Source organism: Octopus sinensis, linkage group LG14 (genome assembly GCF_006345805.1).
Source record: "Octopus sinensis linkage group LG14, ASM634580v1, whole genome shotgun sequence".
Classification (NCBI taxonomy): Eukaryota; Metazoa; Mollusca; class Cephalopoda; order Octopoda; family Octopodidae; genus Octopus; species Octopus sinensis.
Genome location: NC_043010.1, coordinates 48,155,436 through 48,175,596, shown reverse-complemented (window position 1 = coordinate 48,175,596; position 20,161 = coordinate 48,155,436). Strand labels below are relative to the sequence as shown.

Sequence of the window (20,161 nt, the reverse complement as noted above, 5' to 3'; positions counted from 1 at the left end):
AACAAAATATAAAACCCACTATATGACTTCTACTTGGCCTGTGAATTGCAAAGTCATATCCTACTTCATGTGTTGGATTGTCTGTTGTCTGTAATAGCAGTCAGTTTAATTTGATTGAGAAAATGAATAGCAACGCCTTTACTAGAAAACATAAACCTAAATGGTTCAGAAATAAATGCCAGTCTTATGAATTATAAACATTTGTCTTTTACTTGCTTCATTCATTATTGAACTGTGGCTGTGTTGGAACACAGCTTTAGTGGTTACTTTTACTTTTTTACTTGTTTCAGTCATTTGACTGTGGCCATGCTGGAGCACCGCCTTTAATCAAGCAAATCGACCCCGGGACTTATTCTTTTGTAAGCCCAGTACTTATTCTATCGGTCTCTTTTGCCGAACCGCTAAGTAACGGGGACATAAACACACCAGCATCGGTTGTCAAGCAATGCCAGGGGGACAAACACAGACACACAAACACACACACATACATATATATATATATATATATATATATATATATATATATATATATATATATATACATATATACGACAGGCTTCTTTCAGTTTCCATCTACCAAATCCACTCACAAGGCATTGGTCGGCCCGGGGCTATAGCAGAAGACACTTGCCCTTTTTTTTTTTTTTTTACCTGTCAGCCTTAGGCCGTTGTCAGCCTCGTCTGGCCCCCGTGCCGGTGGCACATTAAAAGCACCATCTGATTGTGGCCATTTGCCAGCCTCGTCTGGCACCTGTGCAGGTGACACATAAAAAGCACCCACTACATTCACGGAGTGGTTGGCGATAGGAAGGGCATCCAGCTGTAGAAACACTGCCAGATCAGACTGAGCCTGGCGCAGCCTACTGGCTCCCCAGACCCCAGTTTAACCGTCCAACCCATGCTAGCATGGAAAACGGACGTTAAACGATGATGATGATGATACACCACTTTGATTACTATTTTATTCAGGTGGACACCACCCATAACCATTTGATTTTTTTAAAAACTAGTTTTTCTAGATACTCCTTTCAATATTCTTGTTTTGTTTTGGACCCAGTCACCTTGTGTAGGTTTGCACTAGTGCTCTTTAAAAGAATGCATTTCAGTGGTTGGAAATTATGTTGAACTATGTTAAGCATTACAGAAAGAAGCAACAAATACATCTAAAGCGAAGTTTTTACTCCTTAACCCCTAAAATACTTATATGGCCCTCCAGTTGAGAACCACTAGTTTAGTTGAGTAAATCAACAACAATATTTCTTTTTTTCTTCACGGTCTGGTACTTATTCTATCAGTCAGTTTTACTGAACCACTAAGTTAATGAGAACAAACCAACACTAGTTATCATGGCGTGGTGGAGGACAAACACAAAGGTGCATGCACTCACACACACATGTGTGTATATATATATATATGTATATATATATATAATATATATATATATATATATATATATATATATATATGACATGCCGGTGTCTCGTAACTGGCACCCATGCCAGTGGCATGTAAAAGCACCCTTCAAACATTGGGTCTCATGGAGGCAATGATAAGTGACTGAGACCTTTGGCTGTATGCCATGCTTGAGATGACCCATCAAGCCAAGTGAAATTGTAGTCATGGCCAATGCCAGTGTCACATAACTGGCACCCATGCCAGTGGCACATAAAAAGCACCCATTACACTTTTAGAGTGGTTGGCGTTAGGAAGGGCATCCAGTTGTAGAAACCAACCCAAATCAGATTGGAACCTGGTGCAGCTTACCAGTTTCAGTCAAACTGTCTAACCCATGCCTGCATGGAAAGCAGACACTAAATGATGATGATGATGATGATGATAAGCTTCTTTCAGTTTCCATCCACCTAATCCACTCCCAAGGCTTTGCTTAGCCTAACGCTATAGTAGAAGACACATGCCCGAGGTACCGTGGGGAGGGACTGAATCTAAGGCCAAATGGTCATACCTAAAAAAAGAACTTTTTACTTTTTCACAGTGTTTGAATTATTAATAGGCCAAGGAAATGATTGTTTATAATTGTGTCAGTTGCTAAGATACTTTATTTAATTTATTGAGATACATAAATAGACACAATGTGGAGGCCAGATTTATAAGTGAAACAGTACCAGAAATGATTTATAATTTTTCCACAGAGCGTGGTGTTCAGTTTCACCTGTGTATATATCTAGGAGATTGAGATTTGTTGGTTCAGTTGGCTATATTCCTTGCTTAAGTCAGTCAGTATGAGAAATACACGTATGCCCATGCTATCGTAATAGGCCTCGAGCTGGCAGAATTGTTAGCACGCAGGGCAAAATGCTGAATGGCATTTCATCCGTCTTTATATTCTGAGTTCAAATTCCACTGAGGTCGACTTTGTCTTTCATCTGTTTGGGGTCAATAAAATAAGTACCAGTTGAGCACTGGATTCACAAACCCCTCCTGGCTACTGATCTTGCTGGGCTTGTGCCAATATTTGAAATCTATATTCCTTGTTTAAAAGTTTTGGTCTTATGCAAAAATAGAACCAAAGCTAAAAATCATACTAGACTTCACTGTTTATAGATTTTTTTTATTGTGTCTCTCTCTCTCTCTCTCTCTCTCTCTCTCTCTCTCTCTCTCTCTCTCTCTCTCTCTCTCTCACTCACACACACATTTGTATTATATGTAAATAAATATATAGGCACAGGCCTGTGTGGTAAGATATTTAGGTATTTGCTCACCAACCACATGGTTCTAGGTTCAGTCCCACTGTGTGGCACCTTGGCTGGGTACCTTCTATTCTAGCCTTGAGCTGCTGACCAAAACCTAAGTGGATTTGGCAGACAGAAATTGAAAGAAGCCTATCATGTGTGTGCATGTGTCTTGTGTCTGTGTATACATCCCTGTAACTTAGCATTTTGCTAAAAGAGACCAATGGAATAAGGACCAGGCTTAAAAATAAAGTACTGGGGTGGATTTGTTTGACTAAAATTCTTCAAGGGTAATACCCCAGCATAGCCACAGTCTAATGACAGAAACAAGTAAAAGATGAGATGTGTATATTTTTACACAGGTGTTACTGTCTGGTTAAAAAGTTTGCTTCTCAACCACAACCACAGTTTTGCATCCAGTTTGAGCAAGTGTGCTTAACTATATAGCCCCAGGCTGAAAGAAGCCCGTCCTATGTGTGTGTCTGTGTCTCCGTATCTTGACATCATGTGATTGTTGTAAATGAATGTTATTCATTTGCTATATTCTACAAAACGGTGTCTGGTCATAGGGAAATATTGCTTTGCTTGAAAGCTGTTAAGGGTTGGCAATAGGAAGGTGTATCCAGCTGTAGAAAATATATCACAATAACTTCCATCCAACCCATGCAAGCCTGGAAAAGAAAAGTGAACATTAAAATAATATGAATTAATTATCGTATATGCAATGTACACATTTTAACCCTTTCATTACTATATTTCTGTTGAGATTGCTCTGTGTGTCTTTCAATTATTTAAAATATAACAAAGAATTTAGTAAAATAACTTCGTTATCATTAAGCTAGTGTTAGGAACATAAATTGTGACTAAGGTTTGGTGGAAGATTTTAATTCAAAACTTATGAAAACAAGACATTTGCACCACAGAGCCAGTTTCAACCAGATTGGTATCAAGGGTTAAAGAATATTCATGTTTTTTCAGTTGTTTCAATAATTCTTATGTAACACTATAACAACCATGGTTATATAATTACATGTAAGTTCAATTAACATATGAAATTTCAAAGTTTAATGGGATGTAATGTAATTGGTTTCAAACTTTAGCACAAGGCCAGCAATTTCAGGGAAGGGATTAAGTCAATTACATCGACCCCAGTACTCAACCAGTATGTATTTTATCAGCCCTGGAAGGTTGAAAGGCAAAGTCAACCTCGATGGAATTTGAACTCAGAACATGAAGACAAGATGAAGTGCTGTTTAGCATTTTGTCCTGTGTGCTTCTGATTCTGCCAGCATCACTGCCTTTTTGATGTAATGGTACTGAACTCTAATATTTATGGTGGACTGGCAGGATTGTTTGCATGCCAGCTAAAATGTTTAGCAGCAATTCTCCCATCTTATGCTCCGAGTTCAAATTCTGCTAAGGTTGACTTTGTGTTTTTTTATCCTTTTGGGCTTGATAAAATAAATACCAGTTCAGCACTGAGGTTAGTGTAATTGACTAATTGACTTACCCCACCCCCTGAAATTGTTGGCCTCGTGCCAAAATTTGAAATCAATATTTATGGTCATTTTCCATGCTTAAGCGCTACATCATAAAGTCATGTGTATATGTATGTATACATGTGTGTATACATACACACACATATATTTATCTATTTGTTTCTTTCTCATTTACATCCAGTGTATACACTTACACCCAGTGTATATGTATACACTGGGTGTAAATGAGAAAGAAACAAATAGATAAACAGACATACAGATTTGTGTATAAATATATGTGTGTGTATGTATACACACACATGTATACATACATATACACATGACTTTATGATGTAGTGCTTAAGCATGGAAAATGATCATAAATATTGATTTCAAATTTTGGCACAAGGCCAATATGTATGTATACTAACACACATATATCTATTTCTATGAATATTTTCTAGACTCAGGACATGTCCATTTCCCTGAGGAAGAAGTATCACTTCACGAAGCTCAGATTCTGGTGCTAGATTCAGGCAAAAACCATATTGATGTAAAGTTAGGCTTCTTACAACTTGACCATGTGTACGAGGTAACGTTCGCCTTCAATCACAACCTGGGTGAAGATTTACTCATAGAACCAAAAGCCAAAAGGAATGTGTATATAAAAGTACTCTCGTTTACACCAACTCAAGACGGTAGGTTCTTGTTACTGTTGTTGCTTTAATAGCAAACTGTTGGTTAACCCTTTAGCATTTAAACCAGCCATATCTGGCCCAAATATTTTACCTGTTTTGTGCTCAAATCAGCTAGATTTGGTCTCTCACAACTACTCTGCAATGTCATTCTAAAAATCAACAAAAGCACCCACTACACTCTCAGAGTGGTTGGCATTAGGAAGAGCATCCAGCTGTAGAAACTCTGCCAGATCAAGATTGGAGCCTGGTGCAACCATCTGGTTCGCCAGTCCTCAGTCAAATCATCCAACCCATGCTAGCATGGAAAACGGACGTTAAACGATGATGATGATATCATTGAAATGTCAATGCTATGAGAGAATACATGATTAATTCAAAATTTTGTGAATGAATAAGCTTTACATTTGACAAAGTAATCTAAATGCTAAAGGGTTAATTCACTCATCATATTATACTTCTTTGTATGTGTGTGTACTAAATTGCTTAATGGTATTTCATTTCATCTCATCATTCTATGCTGGGGTAATGGTCATCTTTTTCTTTATCCTTCCAAGATTATTTAAAATAAGTTTCAATTATCTCCTGATACTGATTCAATTGGCTAAATCGTTTTTTGGTTTGTTTGTTTTTTTCAATCTTGGATTTTATTTCAACAGGAAACATAATCTGTGATATTATTCTACTGTAGAGTATGATATGTGAAGGCGCATGGCTCAGTGGTTAGAGCATTGAGCTTACGATCGTGAGGTTGTGAGTTCGAATCCTGGAGCGGGCTGCGTGTTGTGTTCTTGAGCAAGAGACTTTATTTCACATTGCTCCAGTTCACTCAGCTGTAGAAATGAGTTGAGATGTCACAGGTGCCAAGCTGTATCGGCCTTTGACTTTCTCTTGGATAACACTGGTGGTGTGGAGAGGGGAGGCCAGTATGCATGGGCGACTGCTGGTCTTCCATAAACAACCTTGCCCAGACTTGTGCCTGGGAGGGTAACTTTCTCAGTGCAACCCCATGGTCTGTGTCGTGACCGAAGGGGGTCTCAGTGTATAATATATATACTTATTTCCACTTAAATGTAGATGCACACTAGTTTATATCACTAGTGGGGAGATAAATTCCTGTCATTTCCAGCACTGAGACCACCAGATCACATGATTTTGACCTTCCTCTGTTTTCTCAATGATGGACACTCAACTGCTAGATAGCAGCAACTCATCCCTACCACCAGTGATATATAGAAAAACAGTGCCTGAACAATTAGCCAGTGAGCTTGATAAAAAATATATATTAGTGACAGAGTCAATATTAATACTGAAAGGTCATATTTATTCCCATTTAAACATGGATGTTCTCTTAGAGCAAACTCTACTGCAGTAGTTATGTGTGTTTGTGTGTGTGTATGTGCTTGAGGAGACCTATGAGTCAAGTACATCAACATCAAAATAAAAATCAAATGGAAATTGTAGTTATGATGCCTGTGCCGGTGGCATGTAAAAAGCACCATCCGAACGTGGCTGATGCCAGTGCTGCCTTAACTGGCTTCCATGCCGTTGGCACGTAAAAAACACCATCCGAGCGTGGCCGTTCGCCAGCCTCGTCTGGCACCTGTGTCGGTGGCACATAAAATCACCCACTACACTCTCGGAGTGGTTGGCGTTAGGAAGGGCATCCAGCTGTAGAAACAGTGCCAGATCTGACTGGCCTGGTGCAGCCTTCGGGCTTCCCAGACCCCAGTTGAACCGTCCAACCCATGCTAGCATGGAAAGCGGACGTTAAATGATGATGATGATGATGATGATGATATTGAAGGGAAATGAAAATTAATAGAAATGTTCACCTCCAGTGGCCTAGCGTGTATAAATTTAGTCCAAAGACTATGTATTACTCATAAAATACAGTGTATATTTAAACACATAATAGAAATCCACTCATGGGATTCATCACACTAGAAAGAACAGCTAGGTTATAAAATCCCTAATTTTGTGGTTTTGGAACCTAGCTGTTCTTTCTAGCATAATAAATCCCATGAGTAGATTCCAATTTTGTGTTTATATATATATATTTCTTTACTGCCCACAAGGGGCTAAACACAGAGGGGACAAACAAGGACAGACAAACGGATTAAGTCGATTACATCGACCCCAGTGCGTAACTGGTACTTTATTTATCGACCCCGAAAGGATGAAAGGCCAAGTCGACCTCGGCGGAATTTGAACTCAGAACGTAACGGCAGACAAAATACGGCTACGCATTTCACCCGGCGTGCTAACATTTCATCATCATCATCATCGTTTAACGTCCGTTTTCCGCGCTAGCACGGGTTGGACGGTTCGACCGGGGTCTGGGAAGCCAGGGGCTGCACCAGGCTCCAGTCTGATCTGGCAGTGTTTCTACAGCTGGATGCCCTTCCTAATGCCAACCACTCCGCGAGTGTAGTGGGTGCTTTTTACGTGCCGCCGGCACAGGTGCCAGGGGAGTCTGGCATCGGCCACGATCGGTTGGTGCTTTTAAGGCGCCACCGGCACGGAAGCCAGGTAAGGACGCTGGAAAAAAGTGTGAAGACACCCTTTGGTGTTATGAATGACCATAGGATTGCACCTAGAAAGTTACCCTCTGAGGCACAAGTCCAGGCAAGGTCGTAAGTCGTTTATGGAAGACCACCAGTCACCCATGCATTCCAGCTTCTCCTCTCCATGCCACCAATCTTATCTAAGGGAAAGGCAGACAGATACAGCTTGACACAAGCGATGTTGCGACTCATTTCTGCAGCTGAGTGAACTGGAGCAACTTGAAAAATAAAGTATTTTGCTCAAGAACACAATGCACAGCCCAATCTAGGAATCGAACTCACTACTTCATGATTGTGAGCCTGGTACTCTAACCACTGAGCCATGCACCTTCACGCATTATACTACAGAATGAAATAAAAAACATCTCATATTTATCTTGTACTTTGAGAGTACTCTTTCTCTCTCTCTCTCTCTTTCTCTTTCCCTCTCTCTCTCAGCCATGTATTTTCCTTTTCAGTATGACATCTGTTTCTGGACCTATATTCTATTTTCACCTCCTCCTTCAGTACTACACCACTCTCACATGAGAGGCCTTTCTCTGTGAGAACTTAGTGATCTCACTAGTGCTGGTGCTATAAACAAAGAAGCGCCCTGTACACTGTAAAGTGCTTGGCTATAGAAACCATATCAAAACAGACACTGGAGTTCAACACAATCCCTCTGGCTTGTCATTTCCTGTCAAACCAACGAATGCATGTCAGCATAGAAAAAGTAATACATCATTAAATAACAATGTACTATTGTTACATTTTTAAAATTTATACGTTGGGTTGACCTGAAGCTGTAATAGAAGATACTTTGCCTCTGGAATTTGTAGATCAAATTTAATAATGTATGTTTTATCTATTGTTATTACTAATATGAGGCTCAGGTTAAGATATGTGGACATGCAACTTTTGAATCAAACTGCAGCTATTGTGTTACTAATGACGTACATAACTCTACTTCACACATGAATGGTTAGTTAAAGAAAGTTCATCTAAACAGTGGAGGCGCAATGGCCCAGTGGTTAGGGCAGCAGACTCGCTGTCATAGTTTCGATTCGCGTGTTTATTGAGCGAAAACACCTAAATCTCCTCGAGGCTCCAGCTGGGGATGGTGGTGATCCCTGCTGTACTCTTTCACCACAACTTTCTCTCACTCTTACTTTCTGCTTCTGTTGTACCTGTACTTCAAAGGGCCGGCCTTGTCACTCTCTGTGTCACGCTGAATATCCCCGAGAACTATGTTAAGAGTACACTACACATGTCTGTGGAGTGCTCAGCCACTTACACGTTAATTTCACGAGCAGGCTGTTCCGTTGATTCGGATCAACCGGAACCCTTGTCGTCGTAACCGACGGAGTGCTTCCATCCATCTAAACAACAAACAGAGCCAAGCTTATTAAGGTGTATTGAAAAGAAAACTGTACAAATCAAAAGTTGCTTGAATAGTTTACCTCCCTTAGATATTTAGTAAGACATTACCCTCCCTCATCTCTTACATTAATTTCTGTCGTTGGATTGTAGCCATGTTGGGGCATTGCAATGAAGGGTTTCAGTCAATCAAAATCAATCCCGGTACATATTTTTTCACATCTGTTACTTATCCAATCAGTATTGTTTGCCAAACTGTTAAGTTACAAAGTTGTAAACAAGCCACGCTTTTGTGTGTGTACTCTTTTACTCCTTTACTTGTTTCAGTCATTTGACTGTGGCCATGCTGGAGCACCGCCTTTAGTCGAGCAAATCGACCGCAGGACTTTTTTCTTTGGAAGCCTAGTTCTTATTCTATCGCTCTCTTTTGCCGAACCGCTAAGTTACAGGGACATAAACACATCAGCATCGGTTGTCAAGCGATGTTGGGGGGACAAACACAGACACACAAACATATACACACACACACACACACACACACACACACACACACACACACACACACACATATATATACTTATATACTATGGGCTTCTTTCAGTTTCCATCTACCAAATCCACTCACAAGGCTTTGGTTGGCCCGAGGCCATAGTAAAAGACACTTGCCCAAGGTGCCATGCAGTGGGACTGAACCTGAGACCATGTGATTAGGAAGCAAGCTACTTACCACACAGCCACTCCTACGCCTATTACATGTTCCAGTCATTAGACTGTGGTCATGCTCGAGCACTTGAAGGATTTTTAGTCAACTGCTGATGTAGACTTTACCTTTCATCCTTTTGGAGTCGAGGAATTAAGTACCAGTTATGCACTAGGGTCAACGTAATCAACTTAATCCGTTTATCTGTCCTTGTTTGTCCCCTCTATGTTTAGCCCCTTGTGGGCAATAAAGAAATAAGAAAGTCCCACATGCCACAGTTTGCCCATGACCAAGTTGAATAAACAAGTGTCAGTTCTTTCTCATTGTTAAGAGATCCAGAAAAGAAAACTCAAGAACAGACACAGAATTCTCTGATCATGTTACAACCTTTAAAAATTATGCTGTATACCTGTTTATTTTTTCTCTCTCCCTCTCTCTCTCTTCCTATTCAGGGAAAGGTCATGATGTGGTGCTTAAATTTAATGCCCGTAAGGAACATGTGGTAAAGGAAATCTTTTACGTGTCAACTAAGACAAAACCAAAACAGAAGTTAACACTACAGTTGTGTGCAAGAATTCTGGGTGAGTTTGTAGTTTTGTTCAGTTTGTTCAGTTGTTACAATATCTGTATATTATATCTTTTCTTTTACTTGTTTCAGTCATTTGATTATGGCCATGCTGGGGCACCACCTTGAAGAATTTTTAGTCAAATGAATCAAACCCAGTACATTTTTTTTTTTTTGGTTTTTGAAACCTGGTATTTATTTCATCAGTATCTTTTGCCAAACTGCTAAGTTCCAGGGATGTAAACACACCAACACTAGTTGTTAAGTGGTCGTTGGGGACAAACGCACACATTCACATGACAGGCTTCTTTCAGTTTCCATTTACCAAGCCACTCACAAGGTTTTAGTTGACAGGGGCTATATTAGAAGGCACTTGCCCAAGGTGCCACAGAGTGAGACTGAACCTGAACCCATGTGGTTGAGAAGGAAACTTCATACCACACAGTCTCACCTGCACCTATGTATTGAATCCTTTTTACTCTCCCTCTTCCCCCAGTCCATTGTATTCTCTCTTATGCTCATCTTTTATACCTTGAGAGTTGGTACCTCCCATCATGACCATCTTTATCTTTTTCTTTACTATTCCCACCCTTATATAATGTGGGATGGACATGTATGAAAGGGTACTAAAAAGTTCCTGGCTTTGGGTAAAAGAAAATACAGGAGGATCAGTTAATTATGATTTTATTCAACATATTCCCCTCTCAGATTCACACACTTATTGTAGTGGTCCTTCAGTTTTTCTAAGCCCTGTGAAAGAACTTGGAAGATTGGGCCCTCCAACCAGGCCTTTTGCGACACCCTTAAAGCCAGGAACCCCCCACACACACACACACACACGCACTCAGCCAAGGTGGCATTTTCCTGCTCTTTTTCCTGTCATCTAAGTTACTTAATGGCCTCACTAGTGTCAGTAGCACTAGAAAAGCACCCTGTATGCCACTGTAGAGTGGTTGGCATTAGAAAGGGCATCCAGTTACAGAAACCTTGTCAAAGCTGACATTGGAACTCACTGTGGTCTTGCAGCTAGTCAAACCATCCAACCCATGCCAGCATGGAAAACGGATGTTAACTGATGATGATGGTTTATTCTCTTTAACATGGGTCAGCAATTTTATTCCTTTTTTTTTTTTTTTTTTTTTTTTAATGTGATATTTTTGAAGGAAAGGATCTAGTAGACTAGGCAGTTGTGAGTAAAATGTCCTCAACAGAGATACAGTGCAGTGTCAGTGAAAATATTGAAAACATCAGCTTATTGGCTTGGTGGTTGGATACCTATCATCTCTGCCAGCTGTAACTCTTACCTAAAAACTTAGGAAAAAATCTAAGTAAGAAATCTGCTTGAGTTTAAAGTACAGGTTTATTACATGAAAATTCTAATATTTTCTACTACATGGTTTCAGGCTCAGTCCCACTATTTAAACTCTTCATTAAATGATTAAAATTAAAACCTCCCATCAAAACTACAGGTTAGTTTGTTCCAAAACACCAACTTAGTAATGACAAGGTGATTTTTTTTTTCATTAAATTCTTCATTAAGTGATTAAAATTAGAACCTCCCATCAAAACTATACCAAAACACCAGCTTAATTATGACAAGGTGATTTTTTTTTATCAAATCCTTCATTAACCCTTTAGCATTCAGATTACTCTGTCAAATGTAAAGCCTGTTTAATCACATTGTTTTAAATTAATTGTACAGCATCTTGTAACTGTGAGATTTTGATGATGTCCCTGTTTATTTTTAGAATGACTTTGTAGGGTAGGTGTAAGAGGTCAGAGCTGGCTGGTTTGAGCATAAAACAGGAAGATAATTTTGGCCAGGTATGGCCAGTTTAAACACTAAAGGGTTAAATGATTAAAATTAAAACTGCCCATCAAAACTACGCCAAAACACCAGCTTAATTATGACAAGGTGATTTTGTTATTAAATTCTTTATTAAACGATTAAAATTAAAACCTTCCATCAAAACTACAGGTTAGTTTATGTGCCAAAACACCAACTTTGTAATGAAAAGGTGATTTTTTTTTTTTTTTACTAAATTCTTCATTATTTTCAAAATTAAATGAAACAAAAGTAGTGGCTGTGTGGTAAGTAGCTTGCTAACCAACCACATGGTTCCGGGTTCAGTATCACTGCATGGCATCTTGGGCAAGTGTCCTCTGCTATAGGCCCGGGCTGACCAAAGCCTTGTGAGTGGATTTGGTAGACAGAAACTGAAAGAAGCCTGTCGTATATATGTATATATATATATATATATATGTGTGTGTGTTTGTCCCCCAAGCATTGCTTGACAACCGATGCCGGTGTGTTTACGTCCCCGTAACTTAGCGGTTCAGCAAAAGAGACCGATAGAATAAGTACTGGGCTTACAAAGAATAAGTCCTGGGGTCGATTTGCTCGACTAAAGGCGGTGCTCCAGCATGGCCGCAGTCAAATGACTGAAACAAGTAAAAGAGTAAAGAGTAATGTGTTTCAATAGAAATTTGGTAACAAAGAGGTTAAATAGATTTGGATGGAAAATCTCAATGAAACAAATGACACTAGGGAATGTTAGACTCTAATTCAGGCTTGAGCAACCTTTTTCAAGAAGCAGGCTGCATGAGCTGTGGCTTATCATCAGGCAGGCTAAAAAAAAATCATGGTAATTTTCCATTAGACATGCCATTCAGAAAGTCCTGTGGGCTGCAGCTTGCTCATAACTGCTCTTATTTTATTTTCTTTAACCCTTTAGTGTTCAGATTACTCTGTTAAATGTAATACTTTTTCACTCAAATTGTTTTGAATTAATCCTGGATCATCTTACAGCTTTGAGGTTTCAATGATGTGATTACTTATTTTTAGAATGGCATTGTAGGTTAGGTGTGAGAAGCTAGACATCGCCAGTTTGAATATAAAACATGTAGAATATATTGGGCCGGATTTGGCCAGTTTAAACACTAAAGGGTTAAAGGTAGCAAGCTAGCAGGATTGTTAGCATGCCAGGCAAAATGCTTAGCAGCATTCTGTCTGTCTTTATGTTCTGAGTTCAAATTCCACCAAGGTCGACTTTACTTTTCATCCTTTTGATGATTTCATAATTTATTTTACTTTGATTATTCAATATTGCCAAGGCAGTGAACTGGCAGAATCATTATCCCAAAATGCTTAGCGGCATTTCATGTACTCTTTTCTTTTACTTGTTTCAGTCATTTGACTGTGGCCATGCTGGAGCACCACCTTTAGTCAAGCAAATCGACCCCAGAACTTATTCTTTGTAAGCCCAGTAATTATTCTATCGGTCTCTTTTGCCAAACCACTAAGTTACAGGGATGTAAAGACACCAGCATCGATTGTCAAGCGATGTTGGGGAGACAAACACACACACACACACACACACACACACAAATATACATATATATGACGGTCTTCTTTCAGTTTCTGTCTGCCAAATCCACTCACAAGGCTTTGGTCAGCCTGAGGCTATAGTAGAAGACACTTGCCCAAGGTGCCACTCAGTGGGACTGAACTTGGAACCATGAGGTTGGTAAGCAAGCTACTTACCACACAGCCACTCCTACGTCTTTATGTTCTGTGTTCAAATTCTGCCATGGTCAGCTTTACCTTTTATCCTTTTAGGATCAATAAAATAAGTACCAGTTGAGCATTGGGGGGAAGGGGTCGATATAATGGACTTACTCCATCCCCCAAAATTACTAGCCTTGTACCAAAATTTGGAAATCATTATTTTACTTCCTTTGTTAATCTGTAATGAATTGCTGTTTTACTTTTGTGAGTTTTTTTTTTATTTTTTATGTTACTCATTTTCTTTATTCTTTTTCTTTTTTTAATTTCAACATTGGCAGGTCCAGGAAAAGGTACTCCAATATTGAAGGAAGGTATAACTATACTTGATGTGCAGGATGAGTATGACTTGGATCCATCCGACTCGCATGGCTACTCTGAATAAATCAATTTCAGAGACAATGGATCAAGAAAATTTTTTTTATATACATATATATGTATATTTATATATATATATATGTATTTTTATTTTAAGTAAAGACTATTGCTAAAATAGTTTCACTAAACTTTTGACTCCTAGTAAATATTTCAAATCATCTTTGTTTACAGTTTTATGAATTCAGTTAACTCTATCAAACAACTTTTCATACATATTCACATAGGGGTATGATAGATGTAATAATTAATTCTGTTTTTACATAGAAATATTGTTTAGCCCAAGTCAACCCTGATCAGTAGATCACTTGTGACCATCCCATCTTGTAAGAATATATAGAATATTATCTGATATGTTTTGTCCTTCATATAAGATAGAAGATGTGATTTGAGGGAGATTTGGCTGCTTTTTCAAGCAGAACAAGTGACCAAATAGGAGCTCCTTCGTTGGCTCAGTTACTTAGAGGAGATACGAAATGCAATATGTGTACAGATGAGAAGTGTAAACAAGAACACAGATGTGACAATACACAATTGAGAGTTTACATTTGTGTTATTCAAGTCTCAAGTAGACTGATTCTGATTGCAATCAAATAAATTTACCCATTACTTTTACATGCAATATTTTTTCTCATCTCGAAACACTCATTGGCCTGTGCAATATCTCATATTATCTGCAATCATCAACAAAATAATCTATATCAGACTGTTCTAGTTGCACTTGTCAAACACATGTACATGTACCACTCATACATAACACAAAAACTCTCTCTCTCTCTCTTTCTGTCTGTCTGTCTCTCTCTCTTAATAGATGGATGAGGGTGGAATGGGGAATAAAGGTAGGGCTGATAAGCTGCTTTCTCAAGCAGTTTTATTAGAAGCACTCAATGTTGCAATGATTTATAACTTCCATGTAATGTACTATGTTCAGACTGGTTCTTAACGAGACAGTTACAATTCTAAGATTATATATATATATATATTTATATACAGGTGTGCAAGCATGGCTGTTTGGTAAGGAGATTGCTTCCCAACTACATCATTCAGGGCTCAGTCCCACTGTGTGGCACCTTGGGCAAGTGCCTTCTACTATAGTCTCAGGCCAACCAAAGCCTTGTGAGTGGATTGGTAGACAGAAACTAAAAGAAACCCATTGTATATAGATATATATATATGTTTATGTGTGTGTGTGTGTGTGTGTGTCTTTGTGTCTGTGTTTGTCCCCCCACCATTGCTTGACAACCAATGTTGATGTGTTTACATCCTCGTAACTTAGTCGTTCGGCAAAAGAGACCAATAAAATAAGTACTAGGCTTACAAAGATCCATTATGGTAAGATCAACAAAATAAGTACTCCATCTGGTGAGAGATAAATATTACTCGATAGACACAATATTTGTTTTTATGTGCTACAAATAGTATCATATGTTGAGGAATACCTCAAGCATATTCATCAGGTACAGACAACTTTTTAGTTCATTATGATATGTGGTTTGTGCCTGATGAATATGTTTAGGCTATTTCTCAGCATATGATATTATTAGTAGAATATAAAAACATATATTGTATCTATCAAATGATATTTTATATATATATAATCGATTGATATATACACACACAACAGGCTTCTACCTGTTTCCACCTACCAAATTGAATCACAAGGCTTCAGTTGGCCCATGGTGATTGTAGAAGACACTTGTCCAAGGTACCATAAAAGAGAATTGAACCCAAGACCACATGGTTGGGAAGCAATTTTCACAACCACACAGCCATACCTTGATCAATTAACAGCAGTAAGGTGTATTTTTGTAATTTTGATTAGTCAAGGGTACACAAAGATTTATAGCTGTTCAATTATGAATGGAGCCAGACATATATTTTAACAAAACAAGAAAGTGAGAATTTTTTTAGTATTATTTATTCTCCATTATACGTGTTTCATTTGCTAATAGGATTTACAAAGATTTACCTGTTAGATAGACATGTAAGGAATTTCTTACTAGAAATGACATTCGCCAGAGATCATATGAATGCATGTTTGAAGCACCAGATAGGGTAAAATGGTGTAATGAGGGGAATTGAAACCACAATTGCAAGATTGTGTGTGCAACACCCTAATGAGCTGATTATGCGCTTTTACACACACACACACACACATACAGTTTTCTGAAAATGAATTTTTATTTCATTCAACCACAATCTAATGGCAAGAAACTCAAAATGCAAGATAAATACTCAGTTTCAATGAAACATATACTCTACAACATGTATTGAGCACTCCTTTCTCATTCATTCATTGCAATTTATGCTTGCACTTATTATTCACTTATATATTCTATATATATAATGTATAGAATACAGATTATGTAATATAAATTTTACATATATATATATATATATATTATATAAATATATAGATAAATATATAGAAAGATATATATGTGTATGTATATATTATATAATCCATTATGTGCTACTGCCGCAGTATTAAATTAGAATAGCCTTCTATGTATTATGCTTACTGTAGATACATCATTGAAAGGCAATTTACTGAGGTATTTGTCCAGAAATAACATCTCTTATAGATGTGGTTTGTTTGAAAGCACAATATATACCAAAGGAAGCTAAAAATTATCCCAGCGGTAGCTATTCAGAACACCAGATGCATATCAGCCTTGTCAGCCTTGTCATTGGAGACGTGCACAGTGAGTACATGCCATTGATAAGGCCTAATGAGCCCAAAATGTGTGTGGTACTTTTGCTAGTCACTGCTGGGATGGTATTTGTCTCCCTCCAATTTTTATTGTATTTTTAAGCACATCACATCCACTAGAGATTATGAATTAACTTTCAACAATGCAACTTTCTTTATGTATGATGCATAAATGGCTTTACCATCTTATATATATATATATATAATTATAATAATAATATGAGGGAATGTTATTCCAAACTTACAGGGAAAAATTCAGTTTAGAAATACTAAATCAAATTTCACAAAATATGAGATATATATATATATATATATATATATATATATATATATATATATATTAGAAAAAAAAACACCTTTTATCAATTCAATAATGAAAAATTAATATACCATCTAGAAAATTACATATAATAGAAAGATTAAATATAAGATAAAACATATAATGATGATTAAGTAATGTGCAAAGTAATAAATAAAATATCTACGTTTTATTTATTACTTTGCTCATTACTTAATCATCATTATATGTTTTATCTTATATTTAATCCTTCTATAATAGATGGTATAATTTAATTTTTCATTATTGAATTGATAAAAGGTGTTTTTTTTCTAATTTATATATATATATATATATATATATATATAATAATATAGGGTGAAATTAATTTCACCAAGTAGATTTCGGCATGTAAAAGCCCCATTCAAGGAAGGTTTAAGTAATACTAAGTAATTAAGGGTTTTTGCAACGATTTGCCTCACCACACACTGAATTTAGAAATAGCAGTCAAAGAGTTATGGCTATTCTTTCTACTTAAAAGGGAGTATTCTTTTAAGTAGAAAGAATAGCCATAACTCTTTGACTGCTATTTCTAAATTCGGTGTGTGGTGAGGCAAATCGTTGCTAAACCCTTAATTACTTAGTATATATATATATATATATATATATAATATCAATAATCTAAGCCTGAAAGAAATGAATTTCTGTTAAAGGCCTGCAAAACTTTGAGTCACATGGAGCCAAATCATATTGCTTTAGATAATATATATATAAATGACTGTAGTGTGAAAGATGCTCATTAGCCATTCAGTAACACATACAATGACTGTTGACTTCACTTAAACATTTATTGTTTGTTTTTTAATGGCTAATATGTGCTTTCTGACTGCCATCATTTTAGTTTCAATCCACACATACATGATCCTTGATCAAATCACTTGAAAAGCAATAAAATATGGATTATTCATCTACATGTTTCACTATTACTATATTACGTAATTTTACTTATGTAAAATGTCCGTAGATCTTCAGTGTGAAAAATGTATGTGAATAATCCATATTTTATCACTTTTCTTTTGTCTTGCTCGATTACGTTTTGGTTGTTTGCTAAATTTTTCTTGAGAACATTTCTTAGTGGTAAGACCATAGCAGATCTACTTCTAGCTTAAGGGTGTTCACATAGTGGTTATCACTCTCATATGTATATAATACAATTTTACTGAACCTTCAGTTTTTTTATATGCTAGACCACTGGTGTGAAATTGATGTTAATTAAATTAATATCAAATTTCTCACCCTCATTTTAAATACATATATATATATATATATATGATATTCACACATTTGCACACATTCAAAGGCAGATTGTGTTGGTTGACATCTCACTTAGAATTTATATTTGAAGAGAAAGTATAATGTAAAACTTATTTTATGGGTCCTAACTTTAGTTAAAATGATGGCCTGAATGGATGGTGGAATTAACAGACATTATTACTGGGAATGTGGCACCGTTAAATCTATGTGTTCTCATACATACACACAAGGATTTTCAGTATTAACTATTTTCATATTTCCAACAATATTCACTTTATTTCTTGTGTAAGCTGTAAATCAGAATTAAAATATTTTGGTAAAAATGTCTATTTTAATATTTTGAAAAAAAACTTCATTTTCCTTCTTTTTTTTCTCTATTTAATATTTTCTGAAAATGTAAAAAGATTGTCTGAGAGGTTTCTCAAAGACAGACACCTAAAAATACAGTTGCTTTTTTATATTTAATTAGTTTCTTGTCTTTTTTGTTATATTTTGTTTATTTGCTTTTTATTTTTTTTATTTTTATTTTTTTGTTTTGTTTTGGTTTGGTTTTCTTTTTTTCAGGGTTCTGGAAAGGGTTGGAATCAGTCAGTGGAAAGCCAGATTTAATGTTTTCCACTTGCTTTTCAATTGTAACAAGCCTCGAGAGATTGAAAAATAGGCAGATAGATTGCTATACTTTAAATATAATTAAAATGGTTTTAGAAATTTTAAAGAAGAATTATACAGATGCCAAGTCTATTTTATCTTGATTAACCCACCTAAGACCACCCCTGATTCTATGATATGAAATTCTTGCTTTAAAATTATCCAAATCAACTCTTTTGAGTCCAGTTCACCTAAGACTACTTGTAGATCTGTGATACAAATACTTTGTTTTGTTGTGATTTAAATTAAAATCATCCATCAAAACATCATGTTTATTTATGTCACAAACGTCAGATTAATAACGATAAATATATTTCACTCAATTTTTCATTATTTTCAAAATAAATTGAGATTGATTTCAGCAAAAACATAACAAAAGAGTTGAAATCTTCCATTGAAATTTCATGTTAATTTATGTTCCAAACCAGTTTAATAATGACAGTTATTTTGTTAAATTCTTCATTATTTTTGAAAATAAATCGAAACAGTGTATTTTAACTGAAACATGATAACAAAAGGGTTAAAACCGTCCATCAAAATTTCACTTTAATTTATATCCCAAGCATCAGCTTAGTAATAACAAATATATTTTACAAAATTCTTCATTATTTTTCAAAACAAATTGAAACTGTTTTTCAGCAGAAACATGGTAACAAAAACCTTCCATTCAAACTTTGTGTTGATTTATGTTCCAAATACCAGCTTAATAATGACAAAGTTATTTTGCTAAAGTCTTCATTATACTCCTTACTCTCTTTTACTTGTTTCAGTCAGTTGACTGTGGTCATGCTTGAGCACTGCCTTTAGTCGAGCAAATCGACCCCAGGACTTATTCTTTGTAAGCCCAGTACTTATTCTATCGGTCTCTTTTGCCGAACCGCTAAGTTACGGGGATGTAAACACACCAGCATCAGTTGTCAAACGATGTTGGGGGTGACAAACACAGACACACAAACATATACATACACATGCATATATATATATATATATATATATATATATATATATATATATATATATATATATACACAACGGGCTTCTTTCAGTTTCCGCCTACCACATCTACTCACAAGGCTTTGGTCGGCCCGAGGCTATAGTAGAAGACACTTGCCCAAGGTGCCACGCAGTGAGACTGAACCTGGGACCATGTGGTTGGTAAACAAGCTACTTACCACACAGCCACTCCTGCGCAAAATTAATTAAAACACACAGCCAGTG

At 36.7% G+C, this 20,161-nt stretch overlaps 2 protein-coding genes across 5 annotated transcripts in view; both read left to right on the top strand.

Annotated features, from left to right (window-relative positions):
* The window catches only part of LOC115219208 (UPF0687 protein C20orf27 homolog), an 85,379-nt gene extending 70,773 nt beyond the window's left edge, over window positions 1-14,606 (top strand). For all 4 annotated transcript variants that reach the window (XM_029789326.2, XM_029789331.2, XM_029789328.2 and 1 more), the window contains exons 3-5: window positions 4,633-4,866; window positions 9,939-10,067; window positions 13,898-14,606. In XM_029789326.2, coding sequence (XP_029645186.1) covers window positions 4,633-4,866; window positions 9,939-10,067; window positions 13,898-14,001 — 467 coding nt within the window. In that variant the 3' untranslated portion in view covers window positions 14,002-14,606. The remainder of the gene's footprint in view (window positions 1-4,632; window positions 4,867-9,938; window positions 10,068-13,897) is intronic.
* Window positions 1-20,161, top strand: part of LOC115219174 — a 170,231-nt gene that overhangs the window by 42,962 nt on the left and 107,108 nt on the right. The gene's annotated exons all lie outside the window — the stretch shown is intronic.